Below are 27,966 nucleotides of genomic sequence, written 5' to 3'. Positions count from 1 at the left end.
CGCGTCCCTCTACTGCGCATGGCACGTTGCGTACCTCCCTCCCAGCAACCGGCCTGGCGGCAGCGCGGCCTTAAACCAAGGAGGCGGAGCTGAGACTGGGCCGGGACTGCTTGCTGACTCCAGGACCAGGTACCGGGCTGGCGGGGCCGCCTGGTGCGCTCCGGGGATCAGTTCCTCCTCGCCTTGACGCCGATTCCATCTCCTCAGGGGCGGGCCTTCATCAGAGCGGCCACCTTTCGCCTCCCTCGTCCTCCGCGAGCCCCCTTTGCACCCGAATCCTTCTCGATTCACGCAATGAGGGGCTGTAGCCCGAGAAGAGAATAGGCTTGGGCCTGGCCCGGAGACACCGCAGCGGAGTTGCCGGGCGGAAGAGGCGAGCGCCTGCTTTCCCTCTCCCCTTCCCCCCTGATTTCCAGGTGGGAAACCTGGGGCCCAGGTGACAGTTTGTCCTGATGTAGCGAAGAGGAGGCATATCCTCTCCCCGCACCCCATTTGCGCCCCCCGCATCCGCATCTCTTCCCAGGCGGGACAGGCAGCAGTAGGTCAAGCCCTCGTAAGGACAGAGCTCAGGTATTCCCTGAATCAGCCTAAATAGAGCTTCTAATTGTCTTGTTTTCCAAAATGCTTAAGTGCCCACAGCACCTTGGGGTGGAGATGCGGTATGGGGGTAGGGAAGTGAGCTCGAGGGAAGGGGAGTGGTTAAATAAAATTGTTCAAGTTTTCAGGAAATGGGGAACCAACTTCTCTGCCCAGCCTTCTGTTAAGGTATTCTACTATCTTCGAACTTCTTCCCAAAGAGGAAAAGACGTGCCAATTGATTCTTTTCTTATTGTAACATTTGTTGGGGTAGAACCGAATTCCAGTATGTTTTTGTGGCATTAAGACACTTTTTCTTTGACTGATCTATGCTTTTCTTTAGAGATCGCCAACACTGTGTGTTGTCCCTGAAAGGTGAAGAAACCAAATCTTTTCTGATTATCTGCCTCAAGCCAGGAGCCTATTCAGCCATAAGATAAAGTGTTGAACTGGTTAAATCTGTTTGCCCTTTAACTAGATTTCTTAGAGGTGTTGTGACCCAAATGCAGTGTTTATAGTTGTAATCCCAGACATGGAAGAAGTTTAGAAAACCAGTGACAAAAATAGGGGAAGAAGAAAAATTGATAACGTAAATAAATTTTCCTTTCTATACCATTTAGCATCTGGTCAGTGTTGTCAAATCAGATGATGCCTTTTCAGTCATCACATCTTTACACTCAGTCTTGAGGCTTCTCCCTAAGTTTCTCTGTTATCACTTACAGCTTCTAGAGCACAGGCTTTGGAATAGACCTAATCAGCCCTCTATTACTTGCCTGTGTAACTTCAGTTATTCGTTGTTGTTTTGTGTTTTTTTTAATTTTTTGGCCATGTCACACAGCATGTGAGATCTAAGTTCCCCACCAGGGATTGAACCTGCTCCTCCTGCAGTGGAAGCAGGGAGTCTTAACAGCTGGACCGCGAAGGAAATCCCATGTCTGTGTAATTTGGGCATTTAACCTCTCTTATTCCTAATTTCCTGATCTGTAAAACGAGGATCAATAATAACTTGTTGTGAGCTGATCTCCATGAAGCATTTAGGACAGATGTTGGCACATGCTAAGTTCACCATAAGTGTCTGCTGCTTTGATTATTTTCACTATTATTAATTTAACAGACACAAGAGTGTCCATATTAAGTGTTGGTCACAGTAGCCCCTGGGAATGCAGCAGTAAACAAGATGCATTCCCTGCCTTCTCAGACTCTCTAGTGACGGAAAATGATAAAGAGGCCGTTGAGAGAGTGGTATATATAAGGATTGAGTACAGAGGCCAAGCATCTAACCCAGGTGGGGTGGGGCAGTCTGGTAGGACTTCCTGTAGCAAAAGGACAGGCAAAAGATGAATAGATTGGAAAGTGTAAGTGGTCCACGAGGGGAAGCAGGATCTTTCAAGTTTTTCCTTTGGGTTCCATTTCCTACCTGCCTTTGAAGTTGTTCTTAGTCATACCCAACTCTTTGTGACTCCCATGGACTGTATAGCCCGCCAGGCTCCTCTGTCTGTGGAATTTTCCAGGCAAAGATACTGGAGCGGGTTGCTGTTTCCTGCCGCAGGCGATCTTCCCGACCCAGGAATCAAATCCTCCTCTCCTGCATTGGCAGGCGGATTCTTTACTATTGTGCCATCTGGGAAGTCGGTTGCCTTGATGCTCCATGTCCTTTAAGAAGCTCCATGTCCTAAATATGAACTTATCACAAGGCTTACTTCCCAGCTTTCTGCTTTTCTCTCAGCATTTTCTTTTTTTTTTTTTTCAGCATTTTCTTCTAAAGTGAATTTCTATCACTCGTAGAGCTTTAGCTACTGACTCCCAAGTCCACATAGCCATTTCTAACCCCTCTTTTAAGCATCAGTCTTACTTTTCTAACTAAATGCTATTTCCACTTGGGATATATAACTGTTTCCTTAATTGCAGCGTAACTTAAAAACAAACTCATCTTTCCAACCAAAATAACTTCCATCTCTGACATTTTCTAGTTTGTCTTTGATACACTACTCTTTGCAGTTACTCAGGCACCAAAAATAAAAAAGTCATCAGAGTTGTTCACAAGTAGAACAGGTTCCCTGATTAGGTAGTAAGTTTTCAAGCAGAGACTTGATAACCTTATATCCAGGTGTTTATAAAGCTGTTCTTCCAAAGAGTGGAGGACAGACTCAATGACTTATGGTGTCCTTACTAACTTATTTTTCTTTCTCCTTATCCATCTGTTTTTTTTAACTGGAGGATGATTGCTTTACAATGTTGTGTTGGTTTCTGCCTTACAACAACACGAATCAGTCATAACTATATTTATGTATCCCCTCCCTCTAGAGCCTCCCTCCCACCCATCCCCATCCATTTCTCAATATTCGTTCTTCCACAGGTTCTTATCACCAGAGATGTGGCCCAGAATAACTGGATTCCCTCTTTTTCCTTTTTTCATTATACTGGATTCTAACTAACATTCCTTTCTCTGGTTTGTTTTCACCTCCCTCCTCTCACATCTCTTTGCAGATTATACAATCCCTCACAACCTTCAGAGTTCAGTCGCTCAGTCGTGTAGGACTCTTTGTGACCCCATGGACTGCAGCACGCCAGGCTTCCCTGTCCATCACCACCAACTCCCGAAGCTTGCTCAAACTCATGTCCATCTAGTTGGTAATGCCATCCAACCATCTCGTCCTCTGTCATCGTCTTCTCTTCCCAGCTGAGACACCAGGGAAGCCCCTCACAAGCCTAGCCCACCTGAAAAAAAGAATGGAAATGTAGCAGATTTTTTTCTAGATTCTTAAAAAGCACATCTGAGTATTTATTTTAGTGTTTTAGTTTTAAAATCAGCTTTATTCAGGTATAATATACCTGTAACAAAATACACCTATAGCAAGTGTACAGTTTGTTGAGTTTTGAGAAGTATAGTTATATAACCACCATGCAATAAAGATACAGAACTTTTCCATCACCCTGAAAAGTTCTTGTGTTTCTCTTTGAAGTTGGTCCCTCATCTCACTGTTGGGTCCAGGCAACCAAGACCTGCTTTCTGTCATATTTTTGCTTTTTCTAGAATTTTATGTGAATGGAAATAGTATGTAGATTTGTGTCTGACTTTTTGTTGCTTATGTCAGCAGTTTGTCCCTTTTTATTGCTGAATAGTATTACATTGGTGTCTGTTCAGTTCAGTCGCTCAGTCGTGTCCAACTCTTTGCAACCCCATGGACTGCAGCACGCGAGGCCTCCCTGTCCATCACCAACTCCCGTTTACCCAAACTCATGTCCATTGAGTCAGTGATGCCATCCAACCATCTCATCCTCTGTCGTCCCCTTCTCCTCCCGCCTTCAATCTTTCCCAGCATCAGGGTCTTATTAGAGTCAGTTCTTCGCATCAAGTAGCCAAAGTATTGGAATTTCAGCTTCAACATCAGTCCTTCCAGTGAATACTCAGGACGGATCTCCTTTGGGATGGACTGGTTGATCTCCTTGCAGTCCAAGGGACTCTGAAAAGTCTTCTCCAACACCACAGTTCAAAAGCATCAATTCTTCAGTGCTCATCTTTCGTTATAGTCCAACTCTCACATCCATACATGACTACTAGACGGACCTTTGTTGGCAAAGTAATGTCTCTGCTTTTTAATATGCTGTCTAGGTTGGTCATAGCTTTTCTTCCAAGGAGTAAGCGTCTTTTAATTTCATGGCTGCAATCACCATCTGCAGTGATTTTGGAGCCCAGAAAAATAAAGTCTGCCACTGTTTCCCCATCTATTTGCCATGAAGTGATGGGACTGATGCCATGATCTTAGTTTTCTGAATGTTGAGCTTTAAGCCAACTTTTTCTCTCTCCGCTTTCACTTTCATCAAGAGCCTCTTCAGTTCTTCTTCACTTTCTGCCATAAGGGTGGTGTCATCTGCATATCTGAGGTTATTGATATTTCTCCCAGCAATCTTGATTCCAGCTTGTGCTTCATCCAGCCCAGCGTTTCTCAGGATGTACTCTGCATATAAGTTAAATAAGCAGGGTGACAGTATACAGCATTGACGTACTCTTTTTCTTATCTGGAAATAGTCTGCTGTTTCATGTTCAGTTCTAACTGTTGCTGCCTGACCTGTACCACATTTTTAAAATGTATTTACCAGTTGGTAGATGCTTGAATTGTTTTCAACTTGGGGCTATAGTGAATATTGCTTTTATGAACATTCATGTACAAGTTAATGAGAAGATATGTTTTCATTTCTCTTGAGTAGATGACCTAGAGCAGAATTATTGAGAAAGAAGCTATTAAACCATTTTCCAGAGGGGCCGTATTTGTTTGCATTCCCACCAGCAATGTATGAGAGTTCCAGCTGGTTGATGTCCTTGTCAACTCTTGGTATTGTCAGTCTTTATGTTTAGCCGTTTTGGTGGGTGTTTAATGGTATCTCATTGTGGCTTTATGTTTATTTCCCTGATGACAAGTAATGTTGAACATCATTTCATGTGCTTAGTGGCCACTCCTTTATCTTCTGTTCAGATCTGTTGCCATTGTTTAAACTGGGTTGTCTTATTATTGAGTATAGAAATTCTCTATAAATTCTGTATATAAAGTCCTTTTTAGATACACACACATGCTCACAGAATATGTTTTCTCCCAATCTTTTCAGTTTCTTAGTGGTCTGTCTTTGTAAGGCAGACATTTTAAATTTTGATAAAGATTAATTTGTCATATTTTTCTTTTATGTTTCATGCTCTTGACAGTCTATTTTTGAATCTCTGCTTATCCCAAGATCATGAAGATTTTCTCCTCTCTTTTCTTTAGTAGTTCTAACTTTTTCTTTAGTTGTGTGATCCATTTCAAGTTAATTTTTGTGTGCAATATAAAGTCAGCATTGAGGTTCATTTTTTTCTAAATAAATATCAAGTTGTATCCAGGCTGTTTTTTCCCATAAAATTACTTTGGCCATTCTCTTGAAAAGTAATTGACCATATATGCATGGGTCTGTTTCTGGGTTCTCTGTTCTGTTTCATTGACCCATATATCTATCCTTAGACTAAAGTACACCATCTTGATTACTATAGCAATAAAGTAAGTCTGGAGTTCAGGTAATAAAAGTCTTCTGACTTTCTTCTTCAAAATTATTTTGGCTCTTTTAGGTCCCTCATATTTCCATGTAAGTTTTAGCCTGAGCTTATCAATTTCTTTTGAAAGTCTGCTGGGATTTTGATAAGCATTGCACTGAATCTGTAGATCAATTTGGAGAGAATTGACATCTTAATAATATTGAGTCTTCCATTTTATGAACATGGCATATCTTTTTTATCTATATCATCTTTAATCTCTCTTAGCAGTGTTTTATCATTTTAAACATACAGGTCTTACTCATAGTTTATTAAAATTATTCCTAATCATTTTATGTTTTCATTGGTTTATTGATGATATTTTTTAAATTTCATTTTCTGATTGGTTGTTGCTATATATAGAAATACAACTGGGTTTTATAATTGATCTTTATAAATTAATTTTCTTAAGTATAATGATTTTTTTTTTTTTTTTTGTAGAATACATAGGTTTCTATGTAGGACTTCCCTGATAGCTGAGTTAGTAAAGAATCCACCTGCAATTCAGGAGACCCTGGTTCAATTCCTGGGTCAGGAAGATTTGGAGAACAGATAGGCCACCCACCCCAGTATTCTTGGGCTTCCCTTGTGGCTCAGCTGGTAAAGAATCCGCCTGCAATGCGGGAGACCTGGCTTGGGAAGATCCCCTGGAGAAGGAAAAGGCTACCCACTCCAATATTCTGGCCTGGAGAATTCCATGAACTGTACAGTCGGTGGGGTCGCAAAGAGTCGGACACGACTGAGCGACTTCCACTAGATTTCTATGTATACAGTTTTGTTGTTTATGAATAAAGAATTTTACATCCTTTTTTCCCACCTGTATGCCTTTTATTTCTTCTTGCCTTTTTGCATTGGCCAAGACCACTAGTACAGTGATGAAAAGAAGTGATAAGAACGTTGTTGCTTTATTTCTGTCCTTAGAGGAAATTCGTTCATTCTTCTTACTATTAATAGATGTTAGGTATAAATTTTTTATACATATCTTTTACCAATTTGACTTGGTAAATCCCATTTCTATCCTATTCCTTTTCGACTATTCCTAGTTGACTAAGAGTTTTTTTTTTTAAACTTGTGGCTTAGTGTAGAGTTTTGTTAGATGGTTTTTCTCCATCGATTGAAATGATTGTATTTTTACTTGTTTACTCAGTAAGATAAAATTACATCATTTTTTAAAATGCCTTAAAATTGGTGGTTCTTTATTTGCGAGCAGCTTCAAAAACTGTTTTGTGTATGTTGATTCATTTTTTAATGTTAAACTGATCTTTTATTCCTGAACTAAACCCTGCTTGGTCATGATGTATTATGCTTTTAGCCATTCTAGATATAAATTCTTAACTATAAATAGCAAACATGAAATCAGGATGACATGAAAAAACATACATTTGAGAAGTGGCAAAAGGTCTTGGAAATGGGTAACAAAAATATAAAACCTAGCAAAAAGGTTGGAAAATAAAGTTTGAAGAAGTTTCCTGGAAAGTAGAAAGTTGTAAAGTAGGAGTGAAATATAACTTTAGTGGATAATCCTAGAAATACACCTTTAACTATTAGAATTTCTGTTGCTATTTCTTGCTACAAAAATAATATTCCCCAGAATTGGAAGACCCACATTTCCACATTAAAAAGGCTGAATGCCACCAACTTTTCAGCTAGTCTAGATTATAGCCAGAGGACGGAGGGCCTCAGGAAGGCAGTCTCCAGGGAGAAATTGCAATGAATGAGTTTGAGTGTATGGAAAAATACATTGATAAGACTAATAGCAGAACTGTTGAGGTATTTTGAAAAAGTTAATAACTACGTGGAAAAACAAGCAAGTGAAAAAATGAGGCAATTAATAACTCTGCTGGGGGTGTGGTGGGAGAACTAGTGTATAAGACAAAAGACATAGTCATCTCTAACTGTTTGCCTCTGCTAAGAACTAAGTCCTTGGGCTTGCCAGGTGGCACTAGGGGTAAAGAACCTGCCTGCCAACGCAGGAGACATAAGAGACTCCTTATGAGTTCGATCCCTGTGTCACGAAGATCCCTTGGAGGAGAAGGTGGCAACCCACTTCAATATACTTGCCTGGAGAATCCCATGGACAGAGGAGCCTGGCCAGCTACAGTCCGTGGGGGTCACAAAGAGTTGGATACGACTGAAGCAACTTAGCATGCAAAAACCATGTTGGTGTAGTCATAGTAATGTAAATTTGGACCATGGTTTTAACCAAAAATTATGTCAGAACTATGTTGGGAGAATGAAGGCAGGAAAGTAGGGTGCAGGTGATAGAGGAGAGCTTAGTTTTCACCTACCATGGTGGGAAGTTAGTAGATAAATGTCTGAAATGGGTATGTCATCACATGTAAACAACATGTAAAAGTGATGATTAAAAAGAAGGGTAAACAACCAAAAGAATTAAAGGTAATTGCTTCTGCAAAGGGGTCAAGAGAAATTAAAAAAATTTTTTTTTAAAAACCTATAACAAACTTCATTTTCCTTACAGAGATGCAGTATTTTGGAATGTATTTGGCTATAGTACATCCAGGTTTATTGTCACTGAAAGTTTCTCTAAAATGTCTTTACAGTCTAGCAATTTGTAGGTTTAGTTCAGTGCTTTGAATGGTAGACTCAGTTTTTGTTAATCAACAAATATTTCTACAAAAGCAGACTTGACTAACAACTTGTGTCTATTTTCCTTTTAGGTTTAAATTTTTGAAATTGAAGTAGGTCTACACGTTAGGAACTCATGTCTTTTCTTGTAAGTAAACCAGAGCGAATTAGGGTGAGTGTTTCTCTTCTTCTGCCTTTACTATTTTTATTTTCTGAAAAGCAGTGTGTTTTAGCAGATATTGTAGACTTTTTTTTTTTTTTAATGTGATGCTCAGAATCATATAGAAGTGAGAGATGTAGAAAGTCAAGCAGGTATTGCAGCCTCCACTCCAAAGAACAGAACTTGCAGGCACAGGCTGACCAGAGACACAGAATATAACATGCCCACCAGCTTGTCTGATAGAGAAGAAACAAGGTAGCTTATTTTATGAGTATCAGTCATGCATTAAATGAGTTGCTGGCCTTTTTCATCGTAGATATGCACCCACTAATGATCTGCCTGTTTCCTGCAAATTTTCAGAGAGTTTGTGGGTTTTAAAAGTCAGCATCAAATTGTAATCATTGGAACACTTTTTTGAGCCCAGGCCATGAGCAGTAAAAGCACAGAGTCCTAACCACTGGACTGCCAAGGAACTGCCATCATAGGTTTTAACTGAAGACTGAAAAATGTTATTACACCTGAGAACTTCACTAGCTAAAATGACCTCAGGAACAAATACTGTGTTTAGTGTCCGTGATTTCGTAAAAGACTGTCTTATTTATTATCAAGTATTTAAATGCGGTAGCAATCATTTTAAATTCTTTAACAGTGTATGTGTAATATGAGACATTGTGAATGGACCATCCCCCTTTGTGGCCTGTGGCATCTCAGCTCCTTGATCAGGGATTGCACCTGAGCCACAGCTCAGGAATCCTAACCATTAGGCCACCAGGGAATTCCCTGAATATACTACTTTCTTTAAATATTAAGGTGTAAATTATATTTTGTGGTACAGTGCATATGAATTTTTTATATCAAGTTTTTTATTTAGGGTGTTGCTTTTTTACTTGGAAAAAACTGATACAGAAGGATAGAGAATGATGGTATAGTTTCAATTCATAGTCCATATTATGCGACTTTTTTTTTTGCAACTTATTTCTGAATGTTCCTTCTTTTTTCTTCTGTTTATGTGGATAAGAATAGTTTATATTGGAAAGAATAAACTTTGCTATTAAGAGGGTAAAAAATTACAGAATCCCTCCTTGGCCTGTACTCTACCCAGTGGAAAGAATACCCTCAAGCCAGTGGGCTTCCTGGTGGCACTAGTGGTAAAGATTTTCACCTGCCAGTGCAGGAGATGTGGGTTCGATTCCTGGGTGGGGAAGATCCCCTGGAGAAGGAACTGGCAGCCCACTCCAGTATTCTTGCCTGGACAGCTCCATGGAGGGAGGACCCTACCGGACTACACTACAGTCCGTGGGGTTACAAAGAGCCAGACGCGACTGAGCACACACACAGGAAGGCACTAACTTCCTATTGTAAACTCTAAATGTTGATTCAAAGTAATACCAGCCCTTAAGTGAACTGCAGCCTTGTTCCCTTTGCTTTTATGTATGAGCTGCTTTTCTCTCTCAACCTGATTCAGGTGAAACCAGACCTCTGATTATGGTATGATGGAAACCCATACTCATTTGAAATAGGCCAGTTATATAAACCATAGATCAGTCATGCTAGTTCAGTCCTCATAAACTTGGTAGAAAATTTAAATGTTGATGATGTCTTTAGAACTCCTACCAGATGAAAGAATATGTAGCTGGCTGATTCCTTTTACAAACTACTAGGAGCTTGTGAAAACCTGTTTCATCCCTGTTTTCTGTGCTGTGAATTCATCATATTTTTTTCACATTGGCAGTAATGACCCAAAACATTTATAGTAGACAGCCGTGGACTGACTAAGATGCGACCCAAAGGCAGTTTTATATACAGGAAGGACGAAAACATTCCTTATTACTAGGGCCAGTGCTACCTGTCATCTGTCAGATTTAAGAATTGCTCACCAAATTAGACAAGAATAGAGCAAGGAATTAATCTGTTGTTTTCAGCCAATTTGAATCCCAGTTCCTTTTAAAAACTTTTCCTTAATAATGTAGCCTAACTATACTGCATGATTCAGTTTTCATAGTTGTATTTTTGTCCTTCTAATGGCTGATCGCTAATTTTTTGTGGCTTGGAAGAAGTACTAATTCTCTCTGGGGTTTTCCTCTTTAGCGGTGGGTCTCGGAAAAGTTCATTGTTGAGGGCTTAAGAGATTTGGAACTATTTGGAGGTAAGTACAGTATGGCTTTTAGCCATCACTTTAGGATAAATATCGCTACCCTTTTCTTGATTAAAATCAATTTATAGACATTAGCGATTCCAAGGGCAAGTTGTTATATTTATTTGGCTACACTTTTATATTTATTTGGCTCTTCTTTGAATCCATGGTTTCCCCCAAATCTGAGGGCTAATCTAGCAGTTAGTTGTCCTTGGCCTGTCTTGATTGTTAAAAAGCCAGTATTTACTTAAAAGCACACGTGTTTCTTCTTAAGTATTTGTCGAGTTGAAATACTTAAAAGGAAAAAAGTAGGTGTTTAAAAGCCTCTAGCCTTGAAGATTTAAAAAATAAAATTATGGTCAGGACAGAGGTAGCAGTGATATAAAAGTTATGGTTTTACTGATGAATCTAGTTGACTCATCTTTTCATGAGACTTAAAAAGAGACTAAAGAAAAAAATCTGTCAGGACAAAGGCACTAACTTCCTATTGTAAATTCTAAATGTTGATTCAAAGTAAAGTAGATTTGCAATTTGGAGGTTTAATAGACCCAACCCCTTCCCTTTGGTCAAATTGAGCTGTTTTGGGAACTGTGATCTTAATTGAAGGCAAGGAAAATTCCTTTTCTATAAAAATAATAGTAATAAAGCCCCATTCTTTGTGTCTGAACACCACAGATACTCACTTTAGCTCCTATAGCTAAAGAAACGGAGAAGGCAATGGCACCCCACTCCAGTACTCTTGCCTGGAAAATCCCATGGACGGAGGAGCCTGGTGGGCTGCAGTCCTTGGGGTCGCTGAGTCGGACATGACAGCAACTTCACTTTCACTTTTCACTTTCATGCACTGGAGAAGGAAATGGCAACCCACTCTAGTGTTCTTGCTTGGAGAATCCCAGGGATGGGGGAGCCTGGTGGGCTCCCATCTATGGGGTCCCGCAGAGTCGGACACGACTGAAGCGACTCAGCGGCAGCAGCAGCAGCAGCTAAAGAAATGGCTTATCAGATTGTATGTTGGTTAACTGATCCAAAATACCCTGAAAGACTTGAGTAATTGAAAACTCAAAACACGTTAGTTACCAGGTGGTACCTATTAATTTATTTTCCCTAATGCCACTCAGAAAACTTCTGGAGTTGAATTATTCATGAACTTTGTCGAAGGGTTGTATACAGGACAAATGAGAGTTTAGAAAAACGAGTTATTTTTGTTTTGATTGTAAAGAATAAAAATAATCTACACAATAAAGGCAAGGCTTATGGAACAGAAATGCTCCCATTCTCATTTTCTTCCCATCACTAATGGTAACACGATGGTTTTAAAGTAAACACTGGCATTGATGAAAATTGAGTTGAAAGTCCAGTTTACATTAGTTTAAAATATTCTGGTTATGTGAATTAGATGAATGGATTTTGATTTCGGTGTCTTGAGTGTAGGATTTCTGGGTGTCTTTTGATAATTGCCTAGTCTCTGATTTGAGGAGGATGAAGAAATTGTTCTGTATATCGTTTACGGCTTAATAAAGTGTATATTCATGTTGATACAGCTTGGGATTTGCCTTCTGCTCTATGAAGACTGGGTTTCATTTCGTTTCACCTGTTCACCTGGCTTCTTATCTCTGACTGTAAGAAGCCTGTCTTAAGCAACCACTCCTGCCATTTGTATACCAGGAAACTGATCCATGGCACACACACAAAAATCTTATTTTGATAAATTGAGGCTAATTTACTCTGCAGATATTTTGGAGATGTGTAATCATTCCAGTCCTTTACAGTTAGAATCTTTACTTTGATTATTTTTCAGAATGGAGAAAATAAAAAGCATAGATACAGAAGTTGTCATCTTTTGGAGCAGAAAGTTATTTAAGCTGTCATTTGCTTTATTTATGTTCACCAGGCGTAGCAGAGGGCCCAAAAGCCCCTGCTTTATTTTCATTCAGAACAGAATGTATTTGACTGAAGAATCAAACTCAGTAATGGTCCCACAAACACAGGTTGCTGTATTAAAACTTCTTTTTTTGGGGCAAATCTATTTTTTATTTCCTGTACTCCCTGGGAAATCACCAACAATGTCTATAATTTTATAATGAGTTTTTATAAAAGTGTAAGACTCTGAAACCAGCCTATTGAAAGTAATATTGCATGCTGATGGAAAGTAATTGTATATACTGAAACTATAGCAGTTGAGTCATAGTCAGTAAAGAATACCCGTAGAATAAGAGTCTTGCCAAGTTTTGAAGAGCCATAGATTCATGTTTAAAAGCCCATGTATCTGCAGCATTTTTGCTGTGGATCTCTGTGTGTGTGTGTGTTTATATGTAACACTGCAGGCAGTTTTTGCTATAATGACTTAAGTGGTTTCTATTAATAAATGTAGTCTTAAGTGCAGTAATTGCTGTTCTGCATGTGGGTGTGTCTTCTGCCAAAAACACAAAATGCCAACAACCAATTTCTCTACTCCAGAGCAGCCTCCGGGTGACACTCGGAGAAAAGTAAGTGATTTCCTAGGCTTTTGTACCATGGCTGTTGCATGGAATTGATTTGTGGAGCTCCGTTTGGTTTTTTGGTTGGCTTATCATTTTACATTTCTGCTCATCTGCCCTTGAGTTTTATTTGCAATATCATTCTTCTTGTGGAGACTCAGGTTTCACCCCGGAGAGATTCTGATGTGTACTTTGAAAACTGAAAAAACATCTCAGGCACTTTTTCTCTCTCCTCCCCCTCCTAGCCCTCCCAATCACCTGGCCGCCCTCTCCAAAAAAAAAGAGAGAGAAAGTTTCAACAATCTAACGTGGTTATCTTGCAGTAACTAGTGGTACTATATTTTCTGTCCTTAGTCAATTAATAATAGATTTCAGTCCACAGAGAGTATATAGATCTCTGTCTAGATTATAAGGCAGGACTTCAAATCTACTTTAAAAACAAAACCCCAGATTTTAATGTAGAAAACAGAAAATGTATTATTTTATTGGCAGAAGTTTTAAGAATCCTGCCCCACTTCTGACTCTTCTAGTTTATTTTACCAATGGGAATAACAGCAGCAAACCAAGCTGTTTCTGATATGGTGAATCAGAGTCTTATGCAGAGAGAATCAGAGCTCTTTTCTCCATAGACTTCTTCCTCTTTTCCAATGACCACCTTTGTGCCTTTTGCAAGCAACTCCGAGGTGGGTGAAAGATAATGCTGCTGACTAGTTTATTTTTTTTAGGAGTTTATCTTTGAGTAAAGCTTGCTTGGCAATGCCTGTCTATCAGATCTGAATATTTTCCAGTCAGGAGACCAAAAACGTGCCCTGCACGAGCAGTTAGGTGTTTTTCCAGAGTACAGTGCCAGTGTATATAGTGTTTATATTTCCCCAGCTGCTGATTTGATACCAGAAGTCATCCTGTGTGAAACCTGTGGGGGGTTGGATGTACTTATTTGTTGGGCATTTCATAGATAACTAGTCTCTGTGTGCTTTATTTCATTGTTTTATATTCTTTAAACAAAGTTATTTAATGGTTATTTCTCGATATCAGTAGCTTATGTATTTTTCAAATGCTTCAGAATGAACAAAATACTTTTCACGGTAGGGGAAACTAAGAGAAGACTTTGATAGAATTAGTTCTTTCTCCAGGCAATTTGAGATTACACATTACACCAGTAAAACTATGGCATGCTATGTTTAAAGAGAATGGACTTCATATCTCATCCTTTTCATCTGAATTCTGACCTTGTCTAAATCTGAAACAGTATAATGGACTAACCTGCCTTTCTTGTGGGAAAATCAGACCAAACCTCTTCCTTTAGAAATATTATTGCCTTTGTTTGTTTTCCTAAATAAAGATCAGTTTCTCCCTGAGTTCAGACCGTAGAACACGCACAATGCAGAAATCCTCCATGTTAGGGTCATTTCCAGGGAGCTGGGACAGAATGGTAGAGGGCCCACAGCAGTCAGCACTAGTTCATTTCATAAAACTCCAAACTGCCCAGGGAACTCACTCATATTCCCGGTTACCTAAAGAATTTCATTTTCTAAAACACTTAAAGGTACTTTTCTGTAGTCAACAAAGACAGTTGAAATACTGCATTTTGTCAAGTCACAAGCTAATCATATCAGTAATTAAATGAATCATTCCTTACCTAGGCTCAACAGAAGTGTGACTTTAGTGCATAGATAGTATGTCTTATATGCACTCTTGGCAAGAAAAGGGGAGATGGGTAGTTTTAAGAAAAAGTATCCCATCGGTAGTTTTTCCAAAGGGAATTATTTAAAATGCGTGTAAAAAAAAATTTATCTCAGGACTCAACTGTCTTTCATAGTCCTCTTTTTCAAATTAGAGAAGCATAAGGCGTTTTGCATAGAGGTCGGAGGAGAGACCTTAAAACACAGTCATTCTAGATTTGTTCTCATCGGGGCCATATTGCTAGCTGCTAAAATACACAGTACTTTCTCTCATGCAGGTGTCAGATTCTGATCTGTAAAGTTCCCCCGGTAACAGAGCAGCTAGGGAGTGTGTCGTAGGAGGACTAGCGTTCGCAGTCTAGGTCTGTATGCTGAACCGTCTCCAATGGAACGGGCTGGTACATTTGTTTCTCCTCTTCAACCCATGGGAATAACAAGGTCATGGGCAGAAAACCTCCTGAGTTCAAATGCTGGCTTAAATTTTCTTTTTTTTTTTTTTCCTTTTTTTGGCCACACCATACCAGGGAAGTCCCATAAATGATTCTTTTTTAAGTAGATGCCAACATGGTTGTATAAGAGACAGGTCCTGTCTCCACGGAGCTTGTATTCTAGCAGAGGAGACAAGACAGTAGACAAAATAAACTGCAGTGATCACTACAGAGAAAATCACAGTGATCCCAGTGGGGAGAAATGAAGCGAGATGACATGATAAAGTGACTGGGTGCCTGCTTTCCTTTGACTAGAATAGATGACATTGAGTTGCAGCCTCGGAGGTGAGGAGGAAGCATCGACGAGAAGATGGTGAGGGCAGGGAAGGAGCAGGTCAGGAGTGACCCAGACAAAGGGCTGGCTGGCGTGCATTTGCTATGACCGCTTGCTTGCGGGGGTGAGGTGCAGCGCGGGCAGTGAGGTGTGGGACGAAGTCAGGGAAGTAGGCGGCGGCTGAGTCAGGTGGGTCCTCGGAGGCCAGAGTAGGGGCTAGGTCTGAAAGCACCCCCTGGGTTTTCTGTTAACTGGCGATGCTGATTTTCCTGAGGGTAGATTGATACTTGAGAAAACAGTGAAGCAGAGTGAGAATATGTGTAGTGGGTTCCAGGTTCAACGTTATGATGGCTCTCTCCTTGAGGAGCGCACCCTGCCGCTGAGATGCTCCGCAGCTGGGGGTCGCCTCCCTCGGAGCTCTCCACGTAGGCTTTTGGCTCAGATTGCTACTCCGTTTTGTTCCTTGATGGTCTGAATCTCTCTCAGCTGCGTGAGGCACCTGGCATGTAGTAACCGGTGTCTGGTCTGCAGATGAGGCTCTGAAGAAGCTGCAGTGGCTGTTAAGTGATCCTGGAATCTGTTTTCAGAGCATCTGAAAGCACAGCTACATGCAAAAACCAAAAGTAAACCAACCTTAACTGTGGCTCAAGCTCTATTTAGGAGTCTCTGTTTTCTCCATCTTCTCTGTTCCATCTTCTTTGTAGAACAGGAGCATGACTAACAAGTAGACAGCAGGAGAGGGAGAATAGAACTCATGTTTACTGAATACCTGTGATCCACCAAGCAGCGCTGAGCTCTGTAAGTTTCATCTCATCTCATCTCATTGTCACAGCAACTCTGTGAAGTGGGAATTATTCCACTGATGAGATAACGGAGATCCCAGGGGTCAGAGGGACTTGCCCAGGGTCACAGCACAAGTGACAGACTGAGGTCAAGTTCAGCCTCTCCCTGGCCCCTAAGCCTTGAGTCTTAGCATTATCCCATATGTTTTGCTTCCCTTCCCTGAATTATCTTCCCCCAGATTTAACAGATGTGAGACACACAAGGCATCTTTGAGAAGTATGTTAGGTTAAACAGTGTTAGTCTTTGTCAAACTACAGAACTTCTCAAAGCCTTTAACATGCGTGCATCTCTTGTGATTGTCCATGAGAAGGAGTGTGCTGCATGTTGTAACTTAACTGGATGTGTAGACTGTTTTTTATGCATTAACTGCTAGGATCAGTGTTCCATGGGGCCTACTTTGGGGAAATCAAAAAATTGTAGAAGAATGGGGAAAAAAAAAAGAATGGACAAGAGACAAAGGCATTTTCACTCTGGAGAAAATCCACATGGCCAATAAATACATGAAAAGATGCTCAACTTCATTAGCAGTCGGAAATGTAAATCATACTCACAGAGAGACTGACAAAAATTAAGTCCAGATATACCAAGTGTTGAGGAAAAGCTGGGTCGACAAGAGGGAGAGTCTTGCTGGCGAGAGTGTAAACTGATGTAACCTTTTTAGAAACCAGTTTGGCATTTTTCTCCTAAAGTCAAATGTTCATATACTCTCTGACCTCCAGTTCCAGTCATCAGTGTAAGCTTTAGCATAACTCCTGCATGTATGTGTCAAGGGACCCATTCGAGTGTGTTTTTAGTAGCACAGTTCATAATAGCAGACTGAAAAGTAACCCCAAAAGCCCATCAGCATTGGAAGGATAGACTGAAGTTGTTCATAAGATGAATATTACACAGTATGGTTAAATACAATATTAGTGAATCTTAGACATATAAAGTCGATTAAATGAAAACTACACTTTGCTGACAAGGCTTAACTTTGCTTGACTGGGTTCCTCTTAGTGAAGCGCTGCTGGAGACAAAACCCCATTTGGTTTCTTGCACCACCGGCAGCATCAGTTGTTTTGCAAGCAGATGTGTTTCAAACGTCAGGGACCCTCCACAAGCTGATACCAGCATGCCAGAACATTTCTCAGCTCACACACTCTGCTGGCTCATGCTGAGCCAAGAGCCTCCGAGTCTTCGAAGACCTTTTCCTAACCAGAGGGCAGGTTTATGAATGCAGCCTATGAAATGCGAGCTGGTCTAAGAGTCTTCGTTTCAGTTAGACACACATCTGAAGAAAAGAGGATCCAGGAGAAGAGTACTGATGGTCCCTAATCATACAGATAAATTTAGATCTGGAAGAAGGACACTGAGCCTATTGAACTGAAGGAAGAGCTATTGGCCTGCCGTTTACTTTTTTGGGCATTTCTCATCAGGACCTCACCTGTGATGCCCGCATCCGAAGTGGCTGAGACCCAGCTTCATCTGCAGCTGAAGTGCACAGGGCCCGGGGAGTGGGTCCCTTCTGCTCCCTGGGATGATGGCCAAGACCTGATGGCTCTGTTCCCTGCCCGTAGCCCCATGTGTTTGCTGTTTTCTAGCTCCCCTTGGAAGGGAGTGACTGGTCTGGCCTCTTTTTTTTTTTTAATTAATTTATTTTGCTGTACGGGGTCTTAGTTGTGGCATGCAAACTCTTAGCTGTGGCCTATGGGATCTAGTTCCCTGACTAGGGATTGAACCTGGGTCCCCTGCATTGGGAGCTCAGCATCTTAGCCACTGGACTGCCAGGGAAAATCCCTTGGCTGGCCTCTTGGTTTGCTAAAGAGGGAGCCTCTTATGGGCAGTAGTGAGATTTAACGTTTGATCTTTGGGAATTTTTTTCATCAGGATCTTAAAAATAGGGCCCTTATTGCAGCTGGACATCCAAGAGAACCCCCTACCCACCCATCTCCCTTCTCTTTTCTAAATAAGCCTTTCTCTGGACATCCTTTCCCAGGTAAGAATTTCAGAGCTTTTAGCTATGAGCCAGCTAAAGCCACAGCTTTTAGCTATGAGATGAGCCAGTTGTTGGGAAGGACAAGCAAATCAACGGTCAGCGACACCTGGCCCTCATCCCCACCCCTGTTTGTAGTTAGCCTCACACATATTCTTAATATTAGTGCTGGTGACTGCACTGAACTGCTGCGGTTTTACCTTTCTCACCAAACAGTGCTGGAACTGTTTCTTTGCTCCACAGTCCAAATTTGTATGTTTGTCTAGATGCCAGTCTCCTTGTGGGTCTGAATTACCATCTTCCCCACTCCCGCCCCTGCCCCCAAGTTTCTCTCACTAACCTGTTTTTCTTTTCCTTTAGACCAATGAGGCGAGCTCGGAGTCGATAGCATCCTTCTCTAAGCCGGAGATCATGAGTAGCTTCCTGCCAGAGGGAGGGTGTTATGAGCTGCTCACTGTTATAGGTAATGTCCAGAGGACTGTCATGCTCCAGGGGACCGCAGCAGTCTTTTCAGCATCCTCAGATGAATGTGTGCCAGAAGCTGTCAGCCAGTTAGCAGGATGTGTGGTGACAAAACTGGCTTTTTGGGGCAGGGTCTTCTGTGGTTTTCTTCTTCAAGGTATGGAGAAAGAGATCAATCACATTTTCAGGAGAGGAGCTCTTTTTCAGTTTTTCCTGCACACTCCTGGTGTCCTGGACCATCATCAGTTAGAATAGTTGTCTGAGAAGGAACTGATAGAAGAAGAAAAAATCAAGACAGAAGTGAAAGTTCTAACTTGAATTTTCTTTTAAAATCAAGTCTTTTTGTTTTTTTTTTAATTGGTGACTAGTTGATTTCCAATGTTGTGTTAATGTCAGGTGTACAACAAAGCGCTTCAGTTACTCACATACATGTATTCATTCTAAAATCAAGTCTCTCTAAAGAAGATGAAAGCTGGTGTTGCTCTTGTCCCTGCTTACGGCCTTCTTTTCTTTTAGGCAAAGGATTCGAGGACCTGATGACAGTGAATCTAGCGAGGTACAGACCAACGGGGGAGTATGTGACGGTACGAAGGATTGACCTCGAGGCTTGCTCCAACGAGATGGTGACGTTCTTACAGGTAATCAGAAATGATTGACACTTGGAGGGTGGGCTCTTAGTCCCAGTAGTCATTACAAGGCATGTTTACATCTGTCTTCTGAAATAGCTGGCAGGAAACGAAGGTAGACCAAGCCAAGAAGTTAAGGAAGCTCTCAGTGAAGAATCTTGGACATCTGGTATTAAGGATTCTGTAGCACTGCTCAGCCCGATGTATATTTCCCTCTTCTCTAGAGACTCCTTGTGGCTCATTTATTCATGTATCTATTATTCAGCAAGGCTAAGTAACTCACCCCTGGTCACACACACTAGTAAGTGACAAGCTCCACACACAGACAGTCTTTTCTGGTGCAGGGACAAGGGCCTGAGTCAGTGTATTTTAAGTATAGTTGGTTGGGCCCCTTCCCCTTCTTCAATTACAGCGTTTTTCTGAATTCAACTCATCCGAAGGTGCTCTAATACCAGTTCATATGTTCAGAGTAGTTTTGTGGGTCTCAGGGTGGGACAGAAAGTCAATCCTAGCTCAGTTTTTTGGAAAAAAAGATACCTGAGTTTGTTTGAGAGCGCATTGGGCTCTGTGATTCTTTTCTTCATTTCTGTAGAGCTGTGGATAGGTTAGAGGGGGCTGGCTGTTTGGCCTTGGCTCATTTCCCAGAGGCCAGGACCCTGGAGTTTCTGCAGTTCTTTTGTCCAATTTTTTTTTCACATCTTTTTTCCAAATTTACTTTAGAATTCCATCAGTCTTAAACTTTCTATAGCTGCTTTTGAGGAAGGGAGCTCTCAACCTGAGGTCGCTGGAGAAATCTCTTCTAATGTTTAGTAGTTGTTCTTAATGCGCTGTTTCTGTGTTTCCATTTCTAACAGCACTTTCCTTTGTAATAGGAAAACATTTTTTGTTGTTGTTGTTTTATTATCTTAAAGAGGAGTTCTGTGCCTTGGCCCTTGAAGTTGAGCTAAGCTTTTAACTTCCCAAGTCTTCAGTCTGCAGTTTGTTTTCATGTCTCCGAGGCAGTGCTGCCACCCTCTGCTGGCTCAGCAGTTGCCCTGGCGGTGGGGAATGGTTCTCAGGCCCTTTAGGATTGGCTGGCAGAGTCCGAGTTAGGCAGACGCTGGTGGAGCAGGGCTGACTTCCCTGCAGAGACAGCAGAGCCTGGCTCCTCTCATCCCAGTCCCGGCTGCTCCCGGGATTCTAGGTCCCCGTAGTGTCCACGCTGCCACCATGTTGCGCGTTCTCCTCGGTGCCCCTTGGTTCTTTTTTAATATTTATTTGGCTGCACCAGGTCTTAGTTGCAGCATGCAGCCTCTTTTAGTTGCAGCATGTGAACTGTAAGTTGCGACATGTGAGATTGAGTTCCCTGACCAGGGATCAAACCTGGGCCCCTGGCGTTGCGGAGTGTGGAGTCTCAGCCACAGGACCACCAGGGCAGTCGCTGCCCCCTGGTTCTGACTGCAGCTCACCAATGCTTGCAGGGGGAACTCCACGTCTCTAAACTCTTCAGCCACCCCAACATCCTGCCCTACGGAGCCACCTTCATTGCGGACAACGAGCTGTGGGTCGTCACGTCGTTCATGGCATACGGTGAGTGGGCAGGGGGTCCTGGCGGAGAGGGGTTCAGAGCGCTCTGCCGGCAGCTCGCTCATGCGCTACCGCCCTTCCCTGTCCCCTCCGCCCTCTTTCTCAGGCTCGGCCAAGGACCTCATCTGCACGCACTTCATGGACGGCATGAGCGAGCTGGCCATCGCTTACATCCTGCAGGGGGCGCTCAAGGCCCTGGACTACATCCACCACATGGGCTACGTGCACAGGTGCTTGCTTTCGCAGGCCTCTCACCCTCTACACGAGCGGTGTCTGGGGTCGTGAGCCCCCAAAGAAACGGTTGAAGTCAGTGAAGCCAGAGGTTAAATCGAGGCGCGAGTCCTGTCCGTGCCTCTGCTGGGGGCGCGGAGCATTTGCCCTGTCTGTGTTGAAGCTGCTGACTTTCTCTTTACCGAGCAGCTTTTTCCTGAGTACTGTGTGAGGGGACCGACTATCCAACGTGGGCCTCTGCACCCACCCCCTCCCTCCTTGGAGCACCCCTGCTGGGGTGTGCTTCCCCCGAGTCAGCCCTCAGCTGGGAGGCTCAGGAAAAGACAGATTGCTCAGGAGATGGTGTCTGGGAGAAGCAGTTCGGGGTAGGGAAGATGATACAACCAGGACCTCTCCCTAATTCCACGTGCAGAGGAGCAGTTCAGATGTTTTCAAGGCCTAAATGCAAGCTCTAGGCTTACATAGAAGGAAATGCAAGGAAATATTTTTGTGACCTGAGGCGTACCATAACTTCTAAATGTTTTATACACGCAAAACATTAAGGCAAAAAAAAAAAAGGATGGATTCGATTTGATTATATCACAATTAAAGCTTTCTCTCCACTACAGGGCACCAGGGACAAAGTTAAGAAAGGAGTTAGAGTGTGAAAGCTGTTCATCTTTGTCCAAAACCGATTTTGTGAATCCATAAGAAAAGGATAGCAAAGCAATAGAAAAATGAGCAAAGGATATGAAGTTTATACAAGAGAGAACCCAAAAGCCTAATAATGGTCATATGAACAGACACTCTAGCGAGGCTTCTCAGGTGGCGCAGTGGTAAAGAACCCGCCTGCCAATGCAGGAGACCTAAGAGACTCAGGTTTGGTCCCTGGGTTGGGAAGATCCCCAGGAGTAGGAAATGGCACCCCACTCCAGTATTCTTGCCTGGGAAATCCTATGGACAGAGGAGCCTGCCAGGTTACAGCCCATGGGGTCACAAAGAGTCAGACATGACTCAACAAGAATCAGAAAATCAAATGAAAACAAGGTGATGTCACCTTATGCCTGTGGGGGGCCTGGCAGGGATTCAGAGGCTGGGTGAGGACCAGTGTGGTGAGGAGGTGGGTCTCCCATCCTCATGGTAGAAGGTGACCCCACGCAGCCAGGGTCACTCAGAACGGGGGCTTTCGGTGCTGGCTACCCTCTGGGTGCACCCCCCAAAGAAGCCCTCCCACAGGCACCTCAGGGGCTGTGTGTATAGACATTTGTGTTCACATTCGTGCTGATTAGAGACAGTACGAGTGCTAGAAGAATGGATTAGTAAATGTCAGACCCCACTCCAGAGTGCAGGTAGCAATTAAAAGCAACAGTGAGGTGTATACCATTGGCAACCCAATGGGGCTCAGAAACATAACCCTGAAACATGGGCTGCCTAACACAGTACCATTAGGTCAGAACAGAAGATGCGTGCGAAGCAGTAATCCACTTTATGAGAACACCTACAAACAGAAAGTACAGATTAAAGGCAGTGGAGGAAGACACTAGAGGAAGCAGTGGTCTGTGAGCATAAAAGAGAACTTGAACAAAACAGATAAGTTTTAAAACCTGGTCATGTGTAAATGGGGTCATGATGCTTTTTCTCTCTACGTATGTTTGAAATTTTTCACAAAAATACATGTTCGTTCATGTATATATAATATGTATGTATATCTGTACTCACATATGTATGTATATTTTGTTTAGTGGCTAAGTCACATCCGACTCTTTTGCAGTCCCATGGACCGTAACCTGCCAGGCTCTTCTGTCCATGGGATTTCTCAGACAAGAATACTGGAGTGGGTTGCCATTTCCTTCTCCAGGGGGTCTTCCTGACCCAGGGATCGAACCTGAGTCTCCTACTTGGCAGGCGGATTCTTAAACACTGAGCCACCAGGGAAGCAATAATCTGTATGTATGTATATAATACACGCCCCAGGGGAGAGAGCTGACTGGGTCTAGTGTGTGAAGACAAAGGTTTGTGCTGTGAGGGCCTCCTCTGCCGCCTGGTAACACACACCCCCTACCCCCCAGGAGCGTCAAAGCCAGCCACGTTCTGATCTCCGCTGATGGGAAGGTCTACCTGTCGGGTTTACGCAGCAACCTCAGCATGATCAGCCACGGGCAGCGGCAGCGTGTGGTCCACGACTTCCCCAAGTACAGCATCAAGGTTCTGCCCTGGCTCAGCCCGGAGGTCCTCCAGCAGGTTGGTGCCTGGATCTCAGGAGCCCCTGCCCCAACTGACTCGTGATACCGCCCCCCCAAGGAGGCCTTCAGGAAGTTCTAGGGATGGGGGGTGCCCTCTGCTTCTGAGCGGAGTGGGGGGTTCTTGGAGAGCAGGCTCCCCTGTTGGCCGGTAGACCTGGGAGGCCCCTCGCAGCACAGGTGTGCTGTGTCCCTGGAAGGTGATGTCATTACCCCTGGGGGGTCCTGAGCTGCACTCAGGCTCCCTTCAGAGATGCTCCCATCTTACGGGAAGCATCTTACAGGAAGCAAATGCTCAAACATTTGGTGCTGTCTCTGCATCCTTACGCTAAGCAGAGCACTTCCTCCTGCTCTCACATGGCTTCAGCCAGACACTCATTCCTCCTGAAATAGCAGCGACTCCTGAGTGTACAGGTGAGGGAAGCCCTGCAGCTCATCCCGATTTGGGGACAGTTTCCACCTGCTTCTTTGTCTAAGAACAACGACCAAGGCTCCAGTGGAGTGACCTGTGGCTCTTCTCTCCTGATACAGAATCTCCAGGGTTACGATGCCAAGTCTGACATCTACAGCGTGGGAATCACGGCCTGTGAGCTGGCCAATGGCCACGTCCCCTTTAAAGACATGCCTGCCACCCAGGTGAGCCTGCAGCCAGGGATCTCCTTCTGTCCTTTCCTGTCTGCCTCCCACACACGCTTGTTGAGGACCTGCCACACTCTGGACACCAGCCTGAGATGCTAGGATGAACAACCCAGGCTTTTCCTTCAAGAGCCCCAGTGTATGGGGGAGGGGGGGCAGGGGGGGTAGTTGTGTAACCATTTACTTGTGTCTGTGATAACTGCGGTGGAAATGGAGCCTGGGAGGTGGGGGTCACAGAAGCAAGCACTGCTCATAATCACAGGCCTGGAGCCCACATACCAGGAGTCTTTTTTTACTTTTAAGCTGACATTTTTCCCCCCAATTTTTGGCTGCATCACATGGCCCATAGGATCCTAGTTCCCCAGCCAGGGGTTGAACCCATGCCCCCTGCAGTAGAAGTGTGGTCTTAACCAACTGGACCACCAGGAAAGTCCCTGAGAAATTTTTTAAGTTTATAAAATATGTTTTATTTTTTCACTTTGATCAGTATACCTGGAAGCTGTTGTTCTTCAGATACTAAGTCATGTCCAGCTCTTTGCAACCCATGAACTGCCACATGCCAGGCTTCCCTGTCCTCCACCATCTCCCGGAGTTTGCTCAAGTTCATGTCCATTGAGTCGGTGATAGTGTAGAAGGCTGATTTCTAATTTAGAATTAGACTTCTCAGGTTCAGTGCTACCACGTTCCACTCCGTACCTTTGCAACCTTCAGCCTCCTTCCGTTCATGCTCCCCCCAGCTTTTTTTAATTTACTTATTTTTAGCTGGAGAATAACTGCTTTACAATAGTGTGTTGGTTTCTGCCGTACATCAGCATGAATCAGCCGTCGGTGTACACATGTTCCCTCCTTGAACCTCTCTCCACCTCCCACCCTGTTCATGCCCCTTTGAACTTGCCTGCTTCCCTTGGCTTCTCGGCACACATGCAGCCAGGAGTCTGCATTGTCTCCCTTGGAGCTGGACTCAGGGAAGAGACTTATCCAGGTCTTGCCAAGTCTAGGAAGTGGACTTGGGTCATTTGTGCAAGGATTACCTGGGGCCCAAGTTCCTGGAGCATGATCTAGACCTGGGGCGGGGAGGGGGGGGTTGTGCCCACTGAGTAAGCCTCTCCTTGAACCCACAGATGGCCTGCCCCGTGGGGACAGGGACGGCTGGAGAGTGGCCAGAGGGCAGCTCTAGAGGAGGGAACCCGGGGAGGCTTCAGGGAGGGGACACTTGAGACTTGAAGGCAAATAGGAATTAACTAGGTGAAGAATAGGCAATGGCACCCCACTCCAGTACTCTTGCCTGGAAAATCCCATGGACAGAGGAGCCTGGTAGGCTGCAGTCCATGGGGTTGCTAGGAGTGGAACACAACTGAGCGACTTCACTTTCACTTTTCACTTTCATGCATTGGAGAAGGAAATGGCAACCCACTCCAGTGTTCTTGCCTGGAGAATCCCAGGGACCGGGGAGCCTGGTGGGCTGCCGTCTATGGGGTCGCACAGAGTCGGACACGACTGAAGTGACTTAGCAGCAGCAGCAGCAGGTGAAGAATGGGATCTTCCAGTGGAAGGAAGCTTTTCAGCAGAGGGAACAGCCTGTGACAGACCCAGTCAAGAAAGAACAGAATCTGAGGACAGGAGATAGTTGTATGGCTGAAGTATGAATGCTTCTGCAGGGCTGCCAGGTGGCATGGCTGGAGAAGGAAGCCCAGGCAGGTCAGGAGGGACTTTATGGGTCAGGCCAGGGTGTTGGGTTCCTGTCCTAGGGCATGTGGAGAACTGTCAAAGGCTTCTGAGCACAGGAGTGATAGCATCAGATGCATGTTTCAGAAAAGTGAGTCTCGCAGATAGATGAGCTCTGGTGGACCGGACAGGGGGATATGGATGTCTGTCTAGGTACAGAGTCGAGAAAACCAAAGTAAGACAGTGACAGGCCTTTTCCCACTTCTGTCTTTGCTGCCCCCGAATCACTCGTGTGTTTGGGGAAAAGTGGACTTGTAAAGGAACCCTGGGGTCCTTCCGGGGGCCCCTCCAGCCCGGCCCTGGCTCTGTCCTCCCCAGATGCTGCTGGAGAAGCTGAATGGCACGGTGCCCTGCCTGCTGGACACCAGCACCATCCCCGCCGAGGAGCTGACCATGAGCACCTCGCGCTCGGCGGCCAACTCGGGCCTGAGCGAGAGCCTGGCCCCCAGCACCCCCAGGACCTCCAACGGCGACTCGCCCTCCCACCCCTACCACCGCACCTTCTCGCCCCACTTCCACCACTTCGTGGAGCAGTGCCTTCAGCGCAACCCGGACATGAGGTGCTCCTGCCGGGCTCGGGGTGGGCCTTGGGGGAAGCCAGCAGGGGCTGGAGAGGACGCCTCTGTCCTGGGAAGGGCTGGGTTCCCCGCAGGAGTCTGAAGTCCCCACAGCGGGAGCGGGTGGCACAGGGTTTGCCAGGAAGCTGGCCTGGGTCACTCTGGCTGTTGTTTCTTGGGGAGCCAAGAGTAGGAGTGGGCACTTGAGGGTAAGGCGGCAGCAGCAGGATTCTGGAAACAGCACGAGGTGATGCTGGTTTCTCCTTCCTCCGCAGACCAAGCGCCAGCGCGCTCCTGGGCCACTCGTTCTTCAAGCAGGTGCAGTAGCCTCCCTGGGCCCGTGGTGGTTCGCCTTGCTTGTGGCCTCAGCCACCCTCAGTCCCCTCAGTTTCGGGTCTTTAGATATTGTCTCCTCCTCCCTGGAGGAGGCTCAAATGGTAAAGAATCTGCCTGCAGGGTGGGAGACCCGGGTTCAGTCCTTGGGTCGGAAGATCCCCTGGAGAAGGGAATAGCTACCCACTCCAGCATTCTTGCCTGGAGAATTCCATGGACAGAGGAGCCTTGCAGGCTATAGTCCATGGGGTGGCAAGAGTCAGACATGACTGCATGACTAACACTTTCACTTTCCTGACGGGTCAGACATGACCATGTTTCTAAAGCCCACTGAAGGCGCTCTCCTTCCTCTCCCCTGCTGCCTTCAGCAGCCTGTCTGTCCCTGAGCCACGGTCCCTTGCCCCACCATGTCCCGAGGCTCAAAGCAACAGGATCCACCCGCAACTCTCTCTCCTTCCCAGATCAAGCGACGTGCCTCAGAGGCTCTGCCTGAGTTACTCCGACCTGTCACCCCCATCACTACTTTTGAAGGAAGACAGTCTCAGGATCACAGTGGGATCTTCGGCCTGGTAACAAACCTGGAAGAGCTGGAGGTGGATGACTGGGAGTTCTGAGCCTCTGAAGAAGGTGCACGTTCTCCATCCTGGGCTGCGTGTGCCTCTGGGACCCTTCCCAAGGGCTGGCCACATTCCCACCCTCCTGAGGGCAGATGAGGCAGAAAAGACATTTCCACCAGGAGAGTTGGCTGCTTAGGGACTGGAAAGGCAATTCTTGGAGAGAAACTTTACTGCTTCAAGGCTTCTGAGACACGAGGGAGCCCCAACACACAGGGATCAGGAGGGGCCAGAAATTCCCTGTCCTATGAGCTCAGGCGACCTGACCTCTGCAGAAGGAAGAGACACTGTCCTGTCCTGGCCATGGGGGCTGTGAAGTTCAAGCCCAGGGTTAGACTCGCCTGGGGAGCTGTGCGACTTATTCCCATGCCAGCTCTCCCATCAGCCTAGTTCCATTCTTCTCCCCTACTCTCAGATCCTATAGGTCCATGGAGGGACCTCCCCCCACCCCGTTTCCCCAGGTCTCTCCCTGATAACTGAAGGACAGGGTATTTTTTTCTCTTTAAGCACTAGATTAAGGCTGGGGTGGTCCATCCTCCTTTCACTCAGCCCCTGACCCCGGAAACCTTCCCTTGGTTCATCTGGGTAACTCCTTCCTTTCCCACCAGGAGTCCATCTAACTGAACCCTGCTGGCTGCTTTGGTGCTGCCCAGCCTGAGGGGCTTAAGTTCTTATGCCATGTTAGTTTCATTGCCAGAACAAATTAAAAAGTTCCAGAGAATCCACTGGAGAGTGACATCATTGTG

General features: G+C 44.6%; 1 protein-coding gene across 26 annotated transcripts; it reads left to right on the top strand.

Moving 5' to 3' along the window:
* Positions 1-27,941, top strand: STRADA (STE20 related adaptor alpha). Of its 26 annotated transcripts, none has more exons than XM_061144343.1 (15): positions 15-129; positions 208-416; positions 3,064-3,207; positions 8,314-8,393; positions 10,470-10,527; positions 12,973-13,001; positions 18,612-18,714; positions 19,230-19,351; positions 20,800-20,908; positions 21,012-21,135; positions 23,185-23,356; positions 23,887-23,991; positions 26,035-26,276; positions 26,549-26,591; positions 27,068-27,941. In XM_061144343.1, exons 4-15 carry the CDS (start codon positions 8,358-8,360, stop codon positions 27,218-27,220), a joined length of 1,296 nt encoding a protein of 431 aa, XP_061000326.1. In that variant the 5' UTR covers positions 15-129; positions 208-416; positions 3,064-3,207; positions 8,314-8,357; the 3' UTR covers positions 27,221-27,941. The 26 variants fall into 26 exon arrangements, with proteins under 26 accessions (XP_061000334.1, XP_061000324.1, XP_061000342.1 ...); XM_061144349.1 differs by having other exon boundaries at positions 16-129; positions 8,314-8,369; XM_061144345.1 differs by lacking the exon at positions 3,064-3,207 and having other exon boundaries at positions 208-373.
* Positions 27,942-27,966: the final 25 nt, after the last annotated feature.

This window comes from Dama dama, chromosome 5, assembly GCF_033118175.1.
Source record: "Dama dama isolate Ldn47 chromosome 5, ASM3311817v1, whole genome shotgun sequence".
Lineage (NCBI taxonomy): Eukaryota > Metazoa > Chordata > Mammalia > Artiodactyla > Cervidae > Dama > Dama dama.
Note: the sequence above shows the minus strand (reverse complement) of the source record. Positions and strands in the feature narration are given on the sequence as shown.